Source organism: Eublepharis macularius, chromosome 16 (genome assembly GCF_028583425.1).
Source record: "Eublepharis macularius isolate TG4126 chromosome 16, MPM_Emac_v1.0, whole genome shotgun sequence".
NCBI lineage: Eukaryota > Metazoa > Chordata > Lepidosauria > Squamata > Eublepharidae > Eublepharis > Eublepharis macularius.
Window position 1 is genome coordinate 32,424,244 of NC_072805.1, and position 13,488 is coordinate 32,437,731.

General features: G+C 42.0%; 1 protein-coding gene across 1 annotated transcript in view; it reads right to left on the bottom strand.

The window, feature by feature from the left end:
* Positions 1–1,638: 1,638 nt before the first annotated feature.
* The window catches only part of TDRD12 (tudor domain containing 12), a 41,770-nt gene continuing 29,920 nt past the window's right edge, over positions 1,639–13,488 (bottom strand). Inside the window, exons 20-31 of the mRNA XM_055000265.1 lie at positions 13,011–13,231; positions 11,603–11,702; positions 10,899–11,086; positions 9,176–9,386; positions 6,941–7,033; positions 5,491–5,660; positions 4,843–4,991; positions 3,765–3,819; positions 2,468–2,581; positions 2,233–2,386; positions 2,080–2,146; positions 1,639–1,745 (exon numbers count right to left, since the gene is read on the bottom strand). Of these exons, the coding sequence (XP_054856240.1) occupies positions 1,639–1,745; positions 2,080–2,146; positions 2,233–2,386; positions 2,468–2,581; positions 3,765–3,819; positions 4,843–4,991; positions 5,491–5,660; positions 6,941–7,033; positions 9,176–9,386; positions 10,899–11,086; positions 11,603–11,702; positions 13,011–13,231 (1,629 nt within the window). The remainder of the gene's footprint in view (positions 1,746–2,079; positions 2,147–2,232; positions 2,387–2,467; positions 2,582–3,764; positions 3,820–4,842; positions 4,992–5,490; positions 5,661–6,940; positions 7,034–9,175; positions 9,387–10,898; positions 11,087–11,602; positions 11,703–13,010; positions 13,232–13,488) is intronic.

Genomic DNA, 13,488 nt, shown 5'->3' on the forward strand with positions numbered 1-13,488 from the left:
AACACATAAAAGAAATAGGTACATGCAATGAATAATTTGTGGCCTTGTTACGAACTTCCTGGGGGGGAAAAAACTACTGTTGACATCTTCCTTTCAGTGTGAACAGCTTTCTCCTTCAGAACTTGAGTTCTTTTATGGAGTAAATTGCTGTACTGCAATTGCTGCAACATGACAATATAGAGTCGAAACTGAATCAGAGAATCGGGGGCACTTCCAGCTGCAGACAACTGAAGGAAGGCTGAATCCTTACTCAGCCTGCAGACGGTGCCTAGACCAAACAGACCGGTCAGGGTCAGAAGGGCGGTGGCACAGTCCTAGAAACGGGCGCATCACCTACACATGCTGTACCTGCCATTCTGATCTCATTCCCCTTCTTCACCCCCCATATTTAGCATTACGGCTCTCAGGAGACAATGCTAACCAGAGCAGCCTTGCAGGACGGACTTTCCTGCAATGCCTTTGGAGATCTGTTTTTTCCCTTTGAAATTGCTCCCCACTATTGTACGCTGCAATCGTCTTTTGGAGAGAGCTTAGGTAGGTAATCGCTGGTCATTTCACCCCCTCCCCTCCTCTGAAGACCTAAGAATGAACCACTTTAATTGCAGAACAGCTGATTTGATCTAAAACGTCTTGAGGATAGCTCTTTCAGCAAAGGGACTTGGTTATATTTAGGGTACTTCTGCGTATTTGGCAAGATGTACATAGAGTTCTTAAAAATATTTGAGCAGCCTTTGCTTTACATGAGGGTGGAATAAATTTAGGCCTATTTCCAATGCAACCTTTTTGTTTGCTAAAATAGAACACTGCGTACAAAATAGGCCAGCAGTAACCTAAGATTATCTACCCACTCACACTCTTGGAGTTTCGGGCCAGTGTGTGGTGTAAGTTTAGCTTTATTATCTTTGCTGGATCAGGAGAAAGGAGATGTTTGCAGTTCGATAGCTGATATATTACATATTCAACTTGAAAACAGGGAACAAAAACATTCTTCTTAAATGAGGATAAGCTTAAACAGATCAGCTATTTGAACTTTGGTTCCAAAAAACAAAACTTCTACCATTTCACACCTTTACACATTCACCATCACATACCTATTAATAACAGCTTAAGGGTTACCCCATTCTTAAATGAATCAAGACTGGAATTAGATATTCTGACAGACTTTGGATAGCTGATGTGCTAACTTTCTTTTTAAATTGCCGGAGGCTTTTACACCTGACCCCCTCCTCCCGCCCTGAGAAGTGGTACAGCTCACTGCACTTCCTCAGGTCCACCACTTCAGAACGGTGCTGCCTAAATATGCTGCATGAGCCAGCCTCAGCCAGCCTTCAATGAAATTTACTTCCAAATGAGAATGCTTAGGATTGCAGCCCCCAAGAGTTAAATCAGAGGGCCCGTGTGGCAACAGGGTTTTGAAAATCACAGTCAAAATGGTTAACACAGAAATCCTGTGCATGTTTCATTGGAAATACATCCAACTGGATTCAACAGTATTTACTTCCAAGTAAGTGTGCTTAAAGACAGCTAGTAGAATTCTACCATTATGGAAATGGCACCCAACCGCCCCTGAGGGACCCAATGGGGTCTTCAATGAGCAAAGACTAAAAGGCATTCTAAATCCCAAATCCTGAATCTAAATTAATCAGCAGACAAATCATCGCTCTCTGTGTCACTGGCTTCTGAAGATTCCTCCTCTTCTTCCTCTTCCTCTATAGCAAGCTGATACACCTTCTTAGAACCAACGCCTGGTTAAGCAAAGGACACATCATGCACAAATGAGTATAGAAGCCACAGCATTCCAATCCAGCCCACAACTAACAAAAGGGACCTAGGTGTGGGCTAAATATCCAACCCACTAGATGACCAGGGCAGATTTAGCCACTTCCAACCTCCTACAATGGTGACCCTGAGGGCACCTCTTTACTTTCAAAGCGAGTGGTTACCACACACATTGTGCACAGACAGGCATTTCCCCAACTCTCTGCAACATGCAGGCTTCTCCTTCTATACGTCCCATCAAAAGGCACTTCATCATTTGCTAGTAGGTGGGACTACATACATAACACAGTTATTGCTTACCAACAGGAAAGGGGCTTTTTTGTTCGGAATCTTCCAAGTGATCAAAATCAAAAGTCACATTAGGGTTCTGTTAACAGAAACATTTAAGTGTGTTTTAATTTACTGTGCTAATGCCTTACACGTGGGATGCAGCTGCTCAATTAACAAACTTACTTTGTGCTTTAGCAAGTTGCACCAAGGTTCCTCCTTCTCTTTTGCCAGGGTGATCACAGGCTCGTCGCTCTTAAGAAGGCATGCAGATTTTTCTTTGAGGATACTATCTTGCAGCTCCATGTCAGCCAAATAGTATTTGTCTCCTGCAAAAGCACTGTGGACAGGATTTCAAGAATAGTAAACTAAAGTAAACCACAATATCTTGATCTTGGCTGATAAAATGTTTTCAATCTACCTGAAAATGATCCTCTGAGTGAAAAATCTGCAGTCATAGTTGGTCACATTCTGTAATTTTATCTTCATAACCACAACATCCCTCTTGTCAAACCACTTTATTACTGGATAGAAGCTGAAATTTTAGGACAGGATTTGGTATTAAAATAAAAATGCCTCTATGTGAGTTTTAAACATTCAGTAACGATTCTCTTTATAAGCAACAGACGCCACTGCTCTACCACAACAGAGTAAAAGGCATCTTTACATAAAACTACAGCCAAAATAGAAGCTCCGTATGCAGAAACAACATACCTCTGAATACCAGATGGTGCAGCAACTGACAGGAGGTGGTCATCTCCTTCATGTTTTGCTTGTGAGCTTTCTGGAAGCATCTGGGTGACATCCTCACTTGGACTTAATACCCATGCAGAAAAGAATATTAACATTAGAAATGGAAGAATAGCAAATGCCACAGAAAAGTTTGCAATGTCAGCTTGTGATAGACAAGGAAGTGCTAAGGGATCCTGACCATGGACTGGATTCTGTGGATCCATCCTGGTCGCAGAGGTGTTTTCCTCTGGAGGGGGAAAGTGCTATCTAGAATGCCTGAAACTCCCTGGAGGAAGGGCAGGCTGAAAAAAAAAATCAGACTGATAAATTATCCAGGGCTGCCTCTGACAGTTCTGGTGCTTCGACAGGTGTCAAGTATTGTGGATTATCCCCTGAAGTGACTGGGTCACTAAAACACATTCAGTCAGTTGCTTTAGTGTCTGTGTTTATACTGGTTTCATTAAACCAGTATAGACTCTGCTGGCTCTAAGCAACCCACACTAAATGCTAAACTAGGCAATATGGTGTCCACAGGTCTGACCTGCTAATGCCATTTAACAGAAGAACTCAGCCCTTTAAAAATGCTGAGAGGACACAATTCTGACTGAGTCTGCAGCTCAGCAGGACCAGGCAATCTTGTGTTGTCACCCTCCCCTCCCCTTTCAAGTGCCAGAATAGCTGGCAGGTCAGACTCGTGGACACCATAACATCTACAGTTTGACCTTAAGCATAACCAAGATTATGAACCTTAACAATCAAGTGGGGATATTGACTTTGAAGTACTCCGTTTCTATGTCAACTCAGTCCACAAGGGAAGCATTTCTGGAGGCTGCCCTCAGCTTCAAAATTCTATCCTTCCAGAGACTCATATGTACATTTTCCAGAAGAGATCCCAGTCACATTATTCAGACTAGCTTTTGGCAGCCAAGGATAACCCACTCTGAGCCCCAGCTGTATGTCCAACTGCATACATAACATCTCAGTACCATTTGTCATGTGGCTTTGGAGATTCTTCGGCCTTCTTATTTTGTATGGCTTCATCTAAATTAAAGACAAAACAAGCTCAGCTGACTCAGCCCATATTACAAATATTTTTCAATTGGTAAATTACTCATCGGATGTCTCATTGGGTGTCCCTGTTGATTCAAAGACCTATTTGTTTGGGGGCATAGATCGTATGCGTCATATGTCAGGGATAAGAGGGTTTGGGCACACTCTAAGGCAGAGTAGGAAATGAATATGGTAAGGAATGGGAACAGCTCCCCAAAACCAGAGAATGCCCAATGGAGGAGGCATGGTACAGGCAAGGTTAGACATAGGTGAGGATTTATGGGACAAAAGCCAATGGAAAACAGGACATGCTAGATTGGGCTGCTGTCACTGTTCCAATTTGGAGGCTGATAACCTTCAATAATGTAGCTTTTCTTACTATGCAATAGCAACCTCACTCAACAGGCTTCCTCAGAAGGTGGTGGGCTCTCCTTCTTTGGAGGTTTTTAAGCAGATGTCAGCATCTGACATCAATGCTGATTTTGTGAACCTAAGTAGCTCATGAGAGGGAGGGCAGGGTTACATCAGAGCTTAGTTCTTGTGGCCCCTTCTTACACACCCAGGGTAAAGACAATCACCATTTTGGGGTCAGGAAGCAATTTTCTCCAGGCCACTTTGACCAGGGATCCTGGATGTTTTTGTCATCTTCTGGGCATGGAGCAGGGGGTCACTGGGTTTGGGGGGGGGGGGGAGAAGGTGGTTCTGAATTTCCTGCATTGTGCAGGGGGGTTAGACTAGATGACCCTGAAGATCCCTTCCAACTCTATGATTCTATGACCCCCTGGATAAACCATAATCCATCCAACAGTACTTTAAAATTTCCATGTATTATCAGAACCTTTTAAACATTATGCAATACTGGAATTCCTATTTCTACAAAATGTGCATGAACATTCTGCATTCTGCTCCAGAACCATCAGTAATTTATATTACTTTTGTTACAGGAGTTTTAGCTGGTTAATAAGAATGACTGAAATTTACCACAGTGATTTTGCAAAATGACTTGAGAACCACCATCATCAATAATGGCATTGTCTTCTGCACTTGGCACGCTGGAACTGACCTCTTCTTGGATGCTCTCTGAACTAACCCCGACTTGATCCGAGCCATTTTGTGAAGCAGGCGTGGCCAGCTCACTTGCTCCACATTTCAGAAGATGCATTCTGAAAGGGAGAAAAAAAACCTATTTCCCTTTCCCTTTCTTATTCTCACAACACCCCCCCCCTGCCCCTCCCAAGAGACAAGTGAGGATGAGAGTATGACTGTCTTAAGGTCTCCCAGAGAACTTCATGTTAGGAGTGGAGATTCAAATCTGGATCTCCCAGATCCTAGTCTGGTAGTCTACCCCACTATGCCACACAGGCTCTTCAGCAGCTTTGCTGATGTTCACAACATACTGAAATTGTTCTCACATACAGAAAGTAATTTCAACAGCCATGACACATTTGCTGTGTGAGGACCACCCTTAGTGTTATGAAGCTATGGAGAACAGAGAAATGGCTAATGCAGTCATTGAGCCAGTAAGATGATTGCAATGTTACCGTGATCTGTCGCTTGATAACTGCAGTGCACATATATCCTATTTATTTAGCTTAATATTTACTTATTGAGTGAACTAAGTCTCATTCTTTGAACAGACAAGAATAAAGATAATCCCCTTACAATGGAGGCAAGTCTTTTTTCTCAGGGGCTAGTCCAGCATTTTGAAACAACCTCTGGAGTTCTTGTGTGTGTTCTGGATTGTCAACTCCCATTCCAGTCGACAGAATCTCAGAGCGAACATTGTATTCATTGATAGAAGTCTTCAGATCTAAGAGTCTAGTGACCCGAACCTGGAATTTTAGTACAAATAAGCACTTCCTTTAACGGCACTCATATGCAGCTCCTACTTCCTTCTGATCCTGATCACCCGTTCCAGCATTTCATCTCCTGTACCTTCGTAGGCAAGAACACAATACCAACCATCTCCCCTTATCCAACTTCCTTCACTACTACTTCTTTTAACTGCTAACCAGAGGCAAAACCCTGGATATAGCCAGACCACTGGGACTGAAGGCTAGCATTGTCACAGGAGAGTATGCTACAACATACGAGTGCCAACTTAACTGGGCACCTTATTGTATCTTTTGACCAGGACAAATCCCCTGACCAGGGAGAACAGGCAGCCAGCCCACCTTACTTAAGATAAAAAGCAAAATGAATAAAATCCCGATTTGTATATATTGAAAACACAAAATGCATCATTCTCACAATCTTAGCTGGTAAATAATTCCAGGCAAAACTGTTAGCTGATTTTATTATGCAAACTTAAAATTGTTTGCGATGCTCTACTAAAAACAATGAGTTGGATCCCATTGTAAAGATCCACATACATGGTATGCGTGTGCATGAGTCATAGATCCAGATTTTGATCAGGCATCTGACGAAGAGAACTTGATTCTTGAAAGCTTATGCTACAATAAAATTGGTTAGTCTTAAAGGTGCTACTGGACTCTTTTTGATTTTGTGTGCATGAGTGTGTGTGTGTTTACAACTCTCCCTTCCCACAGCAGCCCTCCAACTCCTCCATTATACATTTTGGGTATCCCATCCCTCAGAGCAGCTTTTAGGGGGTTGGGGGAATTTTGGGTTGCAGAGGTAAAGGAAGTTGCACTTCCAAGGCATGGAAATTTTTATGGCATCCAACCCAGTGTATTTTTCTCTGTTATCTAGCTGCAAAATAGTCTAATAGTCAAAGCCTCCAAATAACTGTCTATATTGGGATAATGGAATTAGTTTTAATCAAATTTTAGACAATAATGTCAAACAACAGTCAATGTTTCTAAACAATTCCTCTCATATGTCTTTGATTCCAGATATTCTGAGAAGGAAGACTGATTATGCAGACACAATACTGTCAATTGATTGTGTTGGCTCAGATTTATGGTCCCAGAGTTAACATGTAAACTTGCTATACTGGGGATGCCACCAACCCAAGGACTCGATACTGTTTTCAAAAGCAACAGATGCCATAGTACCGTAAGGTATCTAGATACCATTTTTAAAGAAAAGAGAGGGGAAGGCCTCTAGGGTGTTTACAAGGAAAGGAAATAAAATAAATAATATCACATACCATTGGATCCACCCAAATAGTGTTTCCCAAGGTAAGTATTATTTTTGCTTCATGTGGTTTTCCTCTGATCTTTTGATGGATGTATCTAGTAACCTAACAATAACAACAAAAAACCACCCTCAGATACGAAATGACTTAAAATGACTTCAGCATGCCTGTATTAATCAGAAGATATGACCGACTGCACTTTTTAAAAGCTTAGAAATGCTGTACATACTGTTGAAGGACTGTGAAAGGTTAATTCTTCACAGAAACAGAGACACTTGAGTGACAGGCTACTGCAAGAAATCTGAGTAGCAGGAGTTGAACAGAGAAAATACTTCTGAACTGGATGCTGGGGAAAAGGCAGTCTGATTTCAGCCCTGACTGAGAGGAGTAGAGTACTGATAGTTTCGAGATTCAGCCCTGACTGAGAGCAGTTTAACACAGATAAGGAGAACTGGGGGAAAGTTGGCAAGGAAGTTCGGGAAGTAGGTGCAGTTTTCCATTTGGGCCAAAGAAAGGGGATAGATCTTTAGTGAGAGGAGAATTCCCTACCCAGTTAAACAGGGAGTTAGCTCTGATGAGTGAAGAGATCCCTTGCCTGGTGTGGTTAGAAACTGCCTTTGGAGACCTTAAGAGTCAGTTAAAAACTCTCAACAAGTACTGGTGTTTCAAGAGAATGGGTTTGGGTACTGGAAAGAAGGTATCAGCATTCTGGAAACCAAAAGAGTAAAACAATACTCAAAGAAAGTGTACTAGTAGTTTGGGAAAGCAATGGAACAAAAGCCACTCAACATAAAGATTTAGGTAATTGTGAAGAGCTTAAGAAACGCTCATTAGTCTGAAAAATAAGAACTAAAGTTTGTGCATGTACTGATTTTACATCAGAGTTATTTGTATTAAGTTACGTCACAAATTTTCATCCCCTGATTTCACCTGACCTTTCCCCTCGGTTAAATAAAATATTTTGTTATTTTTAGATTTAAATACGCCTGTAGTGCCATTTAAGTTGTTTAAGTCGGTGGGGGGGGGGGGGGTGTCACAGAAGCCTTCTAGTGCAATTCTTAGTGGAAGGCAATCCTTTCCAAACAGATTTGCAAATTCACTATGGGTAGGAGTCCCCTTTCCTTCCCTTCTTTCCCAGACCAAGTATTGACAACTTCAACTTTTGAATTCCAAAGACTGTACCTAAGGAAAAAGAGGGACACACTGACAGATTTGGAACAAGCACAACTAGTCACTTCCTCATCTCAGAAAATTTTACGGAAAAATTTGAGAATTGCAAATGAGTTAGATTGGAAAGGTAGCAAAGGGTTATGGTTGTACTTTTAAACTGTTAAAGGGCCAAATCAGAGACATGCTGGGAGTTCTATGTCCAGATAGTGATTTAGTTTAAATTATTTTAGACAAGTGATTTATTTATTTTTTTAAAAAAAGCTTTGAGGGGGATCTGATTCACATCAGGATTGAGAAGGGATGAGAGGGTAACCTTTCTCCACCATGACATTTTCCCAACAGGGCCAACAGCAGCTTCCTGGGGTCATTTCAGGTCAGAAAAATTGCATGTGGGAAAAACAACCCCCCTCCATACACAGGGTCCCAGTCTGATTCTGTGTGACAAAACAACAACAAAATACTGGGAACCCTGGACACAGAACTTGCAGCACACACACGATTTGGCCCAAAGGGAATGTGATGCTTGATTATTAACTACACGTTACATTTTGAATTATGTTACACTTCGAAAAACCACTAGGTGATTGATTCACTTGAATTTTCTTCCCTAGAAGAAAAGTATTAGCTAGGGAGCATAAAACCATATTAAACAAACATTAGCATGCTAAAATAATTCAGACCACTGTATTTTTCTTCCAAGGGATGGAATCTCCCATCATGATATTGTAAGGCATTACAGAAAGAATCTTACCACATTCTCTTGACACACAGAGAATTAACTGCCTTGTTTACTTCTGCCTCTGCCTTTTTCGATCTCCGGAGACAGGAGGTTTTGAGCCCTTTGAAATTCATGGCAAGTTCAGTGTAGGCTAAAGTGGGATTTTTTATTGTCCTGGTTCTGGGGTCCTTTATCAGACTGTAGTATTTTAACGGTTGTATTTTGTGAGATAATTTATTACGTTTTTAACTTTGTTAGTTGTTTTATTCTTAAATAAATAAATTCTAGTGGGATGGTTCACTATGACATCTGGAAAAAGACTAGATTTGCAATTCTTTAGTAGAAATAGACAGTCTTACCTTTGGATGCCACTCTGTTTCTTTATCAATAGGTTTAACCCTACAAACAATAAATTCCACAGCCTGAGGGGGGAAGACTTGAAATTTTTCTGGCAGGTTCAGCAACTGATAATTCTGGACTTGACCAGATCGACCTTCATCTATGTACTTGATACAAACACTATAAAATACACAATTTTCTTCTTTTGCTGCCACTTCCAGTACTTGAACCCTTTAAGAGAATAGGAAAGTGTGCTAGAAAATTATTTCAATCTGCTAAAATCTAGGCTTTTAGACTGTCTCACTGTTAAATAATCTTTTTGCAGAATACTAGGGTCATATGCCCTCTATTGTGTTCAACCTGTGGGCATGTTTGGAATAATGAGAAAGGGCAGTGGGCACCACTCCAAAAATAGCCACTATTGGAGAAGCAGGACCAATCACAAACCACTGGGAGGTTCAAACCCAAGTGTTATCCTGTGATGGAGGCAGCTCTTTTGGAATGAATGCTCCCTGCAGACCCCAAAGCTGATGTCTCTTGCAGTCTTTTGAAGTACTTCCTACTGCAGTGACGTAGAGGAAAACCAGGAGTAGCTCTTTGCTTTGGGTAAGAGGCATGTGACAGGCACAACAGGAAAAATTACCCCAGCAAAACAGGAGCCAGAGTGGCTGGTTCAGAGAGTGGTGCTCTGAACCAGCCAACAGGAGGTGTAAGCTTGGAAAACAGGAATCTGTTAAGATTTTGACCAGTTGGAAGTAGAGATGGGCATGAACCGGAAAACCTCCAAACCATGTGGTTCGTCAAATTTCACGAACCACGAACATTCACGAAGCTGCCCCTGGTTCGCGAACCGGTTCGTTTGGTTTGTAAAAACATCATATCCAGGTCAGAAAATCATCACTTCTGGGCCAGCAGAAGGTCTGCAGGAAGTCCATCCCCTGTTGCCTAGGAAACTGACTGATTGGCACCAGGCTGCCTGCAGTGACAAACCAAAAAACGAACCAGCCTAAAATTTGTAGCGGTTCATCAGAAATGGGACCTGATGAACTGCTGGTTTGTGAACCACGAACCGGCCTGGTTCGTGCTTAATTTTGGTTCGTATTTCGGTTCATGTCCATCTCTAGTTGGAAGCTAAACAGAAAGGTCTTTTGAGGGGTTAATTTAACAGAAGTGTACAATTAAAGGTATTGGATCTTAAGACTGGTTTAGACTGAAGTAACTCTACTCAGGATTGCACTGTAAGTGTAAAAAGTTTCAGATGGGTAGCCGTGGTGGTCTGCAGTTGAAAAGTAAGTATTCCCAGCAGGATTTCCTTGGTCAACTGCATATTTAAATTGCAGCAGAATGTATTAATATGTAATTAACCTGCCCAGAAAGGATCTTTTTCCTTAGCATATACAGTTTGAAGCCTGAAATCTCACAACTCCTTGTTGAACGTTAATATTTACTTCAGGTTTTTTTCTTTTAAATAAACTGTTCTTGCTTCTTTGAAAAATAAATCACCCTTTCCCTATCAGTTTACCTCATTCCCCAGTCACTGGCTCAGGCCTGAGATTCTATCTCTGAACCTTTTAAATTCCTGCTGGGGACCCTGGTGCAGGAGGCAAGAAATTGTGATGGAAAACCTTTTGGCTAGGTGTCTAGTCCCAAAATGTGTCACACGTCATTCTGGGGAGGAAACAAGAGGGCACCAGGAAACATCAGCAGGCGCTCCACTAGGCATCACTGATCTAAGTACTCTACCTGTGGAAAGAATTTTCTTCTTGCAATCCACACATTGCCAGCTTCTCCACTGTGTCAACAGAAATACGATTGCTAGCTTTTTTGTAATACTCTTTCAGCTCTTCAGCAAGAGATGTATACTGATCCTTTGGTTTACCTACTATGCGGCCAAAGTACCGTGTGGCATCCACAATGAAAAGTGGTAGTATCTGAAATGGTAGAAATGTACGTAAAGAGGAGAGAATGGCATACTTACAGAAAATAAGCCATGTAGATTTTCTAGTGTTCAGGGCTAAACTAACCACAACTGTGACAGATACCTGTTTTAAATTTGGATCTGCCCCTATGATATATGAAGTGGAGTTTGGGAACATCCATCTAAACTGCAAAAAATGGGTGAAGCAGAACTTGCCAGTGGCTTACCTCATTGCACCCCCCTTCCCAAGATGCTTCTCTCTCTGCCGGGGTCAGATCCAGTATTTGTGCCCTGCCTACAAAGGAAGTATCTGGGAAAAGGAGCTGGAGAAACATTCGCTCTGGGAGCAGAGAAGGTTCAGTTCCATCAGCTGCTTGCCAATCCCTTGCTTTCTAGTCTATTGTGGCATATTCAGGCCCGCTTCAGAAGTCTAATGCTACACAGCCAGACCTTCTGAGTCTGAACGCTCTCTCTGTCAAGCTACATATTTAAAATGCAAAGATTTTTAAAAACTGCTTTACTAACTCACCGTTACATTTCCTGCTATAGGGAGAGTTTCATCCGTCACTTTTCGGGGTGAATCTATTTGCAAATTAATTTGATGTCGATCTGGACAGCGGTGTTTATCCCTGCAACGTTCATAAAGTGACAGAGTTAAACAACGAGGAAGAACTATTCTGGAAAGACAAATGTGGCTACAAAATTGGGGGAGAGGGTTTTGCAAGCAGGAGAAAACATGAGGCTAGAAAGAACAACAAAGCACAGAAGTGCACTAACCATTATGACCCCCTGTATGTTAACCATGAGAGTAACCTCACTGGTGGGAGATGACATTACAAAGCCAACTGAGCATAATTTCCAAGTTGTATTGTGTGTGGAGGGGGGGAGAATAGAATGCCCAGATTAATTAATTCATTAATTAATTTCTTGTGGACCCACAGTCTCCAGTCCTAATAGGAAGCTGCTCACAGCATTTCTGCCTGATTTACTACCAGGCTCTCCATCCTTCAATCATCCTTGAGAGAGAGTGGCGAATCAGCAGAGACTACGTTGTCATTAGATGTGGCCAGGTCAACCAGCCACCCCTTATGTAGCAATGGAAGAAAATTACTTGTCCTTGGATAGGACTTTAATGCATGAGTCACTACTGAGTGTGCCTCCTTCCAATCTCACACTTAACTCGTGCAAAAAGTGGACTCCTCTGAGACGGATAACTTTTGGGCTCAAATCACACACACATCTCCAAGAGCTTTAGGAAACTTTAGCTAGTCTCTTATCCTGTTTCAGTCAATACACACTGCTACCATATAAGGGGCAGTTGGGAGTAAACAAAAATAGTGCAGATTTTAACTTCATGCGTAACATACCACACACCAAAAACACCCTTCTAAGGATGTTTTATTCATTAAATATTTCCTTTTAAAAATGAAAGTAACACCACATGCCAAGTTATTCCTAGATAATAAATATATATATATGTATTTGACAGAGTGGGGATTACCTTGAGAGCCGTAAGCTTTCTGCAGAGGCTCAAGCTCTACTAACCATTCCCTGCCACCCAGTCCGTTAATGCCCCTGGAATGCAGCCCATGTTTCACACCAGTGAAACAAGGCTCCCCATTCTTACAGGCTTTACAGCATCCCCTCCACCATTCCCGCTATTTCCCTTCTGGAAGTCTGGATTGCAATACTGAACTGGCCACCAAAAAGGTTTTTCCAACCTGCCCAACTCTCATCAACCAGTTTCTTACTGCTAATGGATCAGGTACCATGCATTATTGGAAGGGGGAAAGGCAGGGGTGGAATAACCGAAAGTGTTCACCAAAAAACATAGCTAGCAGACAGCAGATAAATTCTGTTTACGTTTTGCAACATTCTCACACGATACACCGGAAAAACCATGAAAAACAAGGGAAGTAGCTTGGTGTTTTTCTTACTTGCAAACTCCATATGCTTTAAGGTAGTGACAGAGAGGCCTCCCACTCTTGCTATCTTCTTTGGCTTCAAGCACTCCAGCTATAAAGTCACACAGTTCGGGTGGTATTTTGGCTTCTGTGCGTTCCAAATAACGAAGCACCCCAGCAGCATGGCACGCACTCTTCTCTGTCAACAACAAGATGGATTTTGCCTTTGGTTCTCCTTGGTCCAGAGACAATACCTTAAAAGGGGGGAGGAAATAGAAAAAAACACCTTGCCTTTAATCTTCCTGTATGATCCCGAGCTGTGAGCTGAACAGGGTGCTTTACAGAGCATATTAATAAGAGTGAAAGGAAGGGCTCCAAGAACCTTACAATCTAAATTGTGACAGTGGGACAAACGAAAGGATGAGACGAGGCAGAAGAGAAGGACGAATGTGAGCAGATGTAACTGAGGATGGATTTCAAGGGAGCGACACCTCACAGATATTCTTAGAGA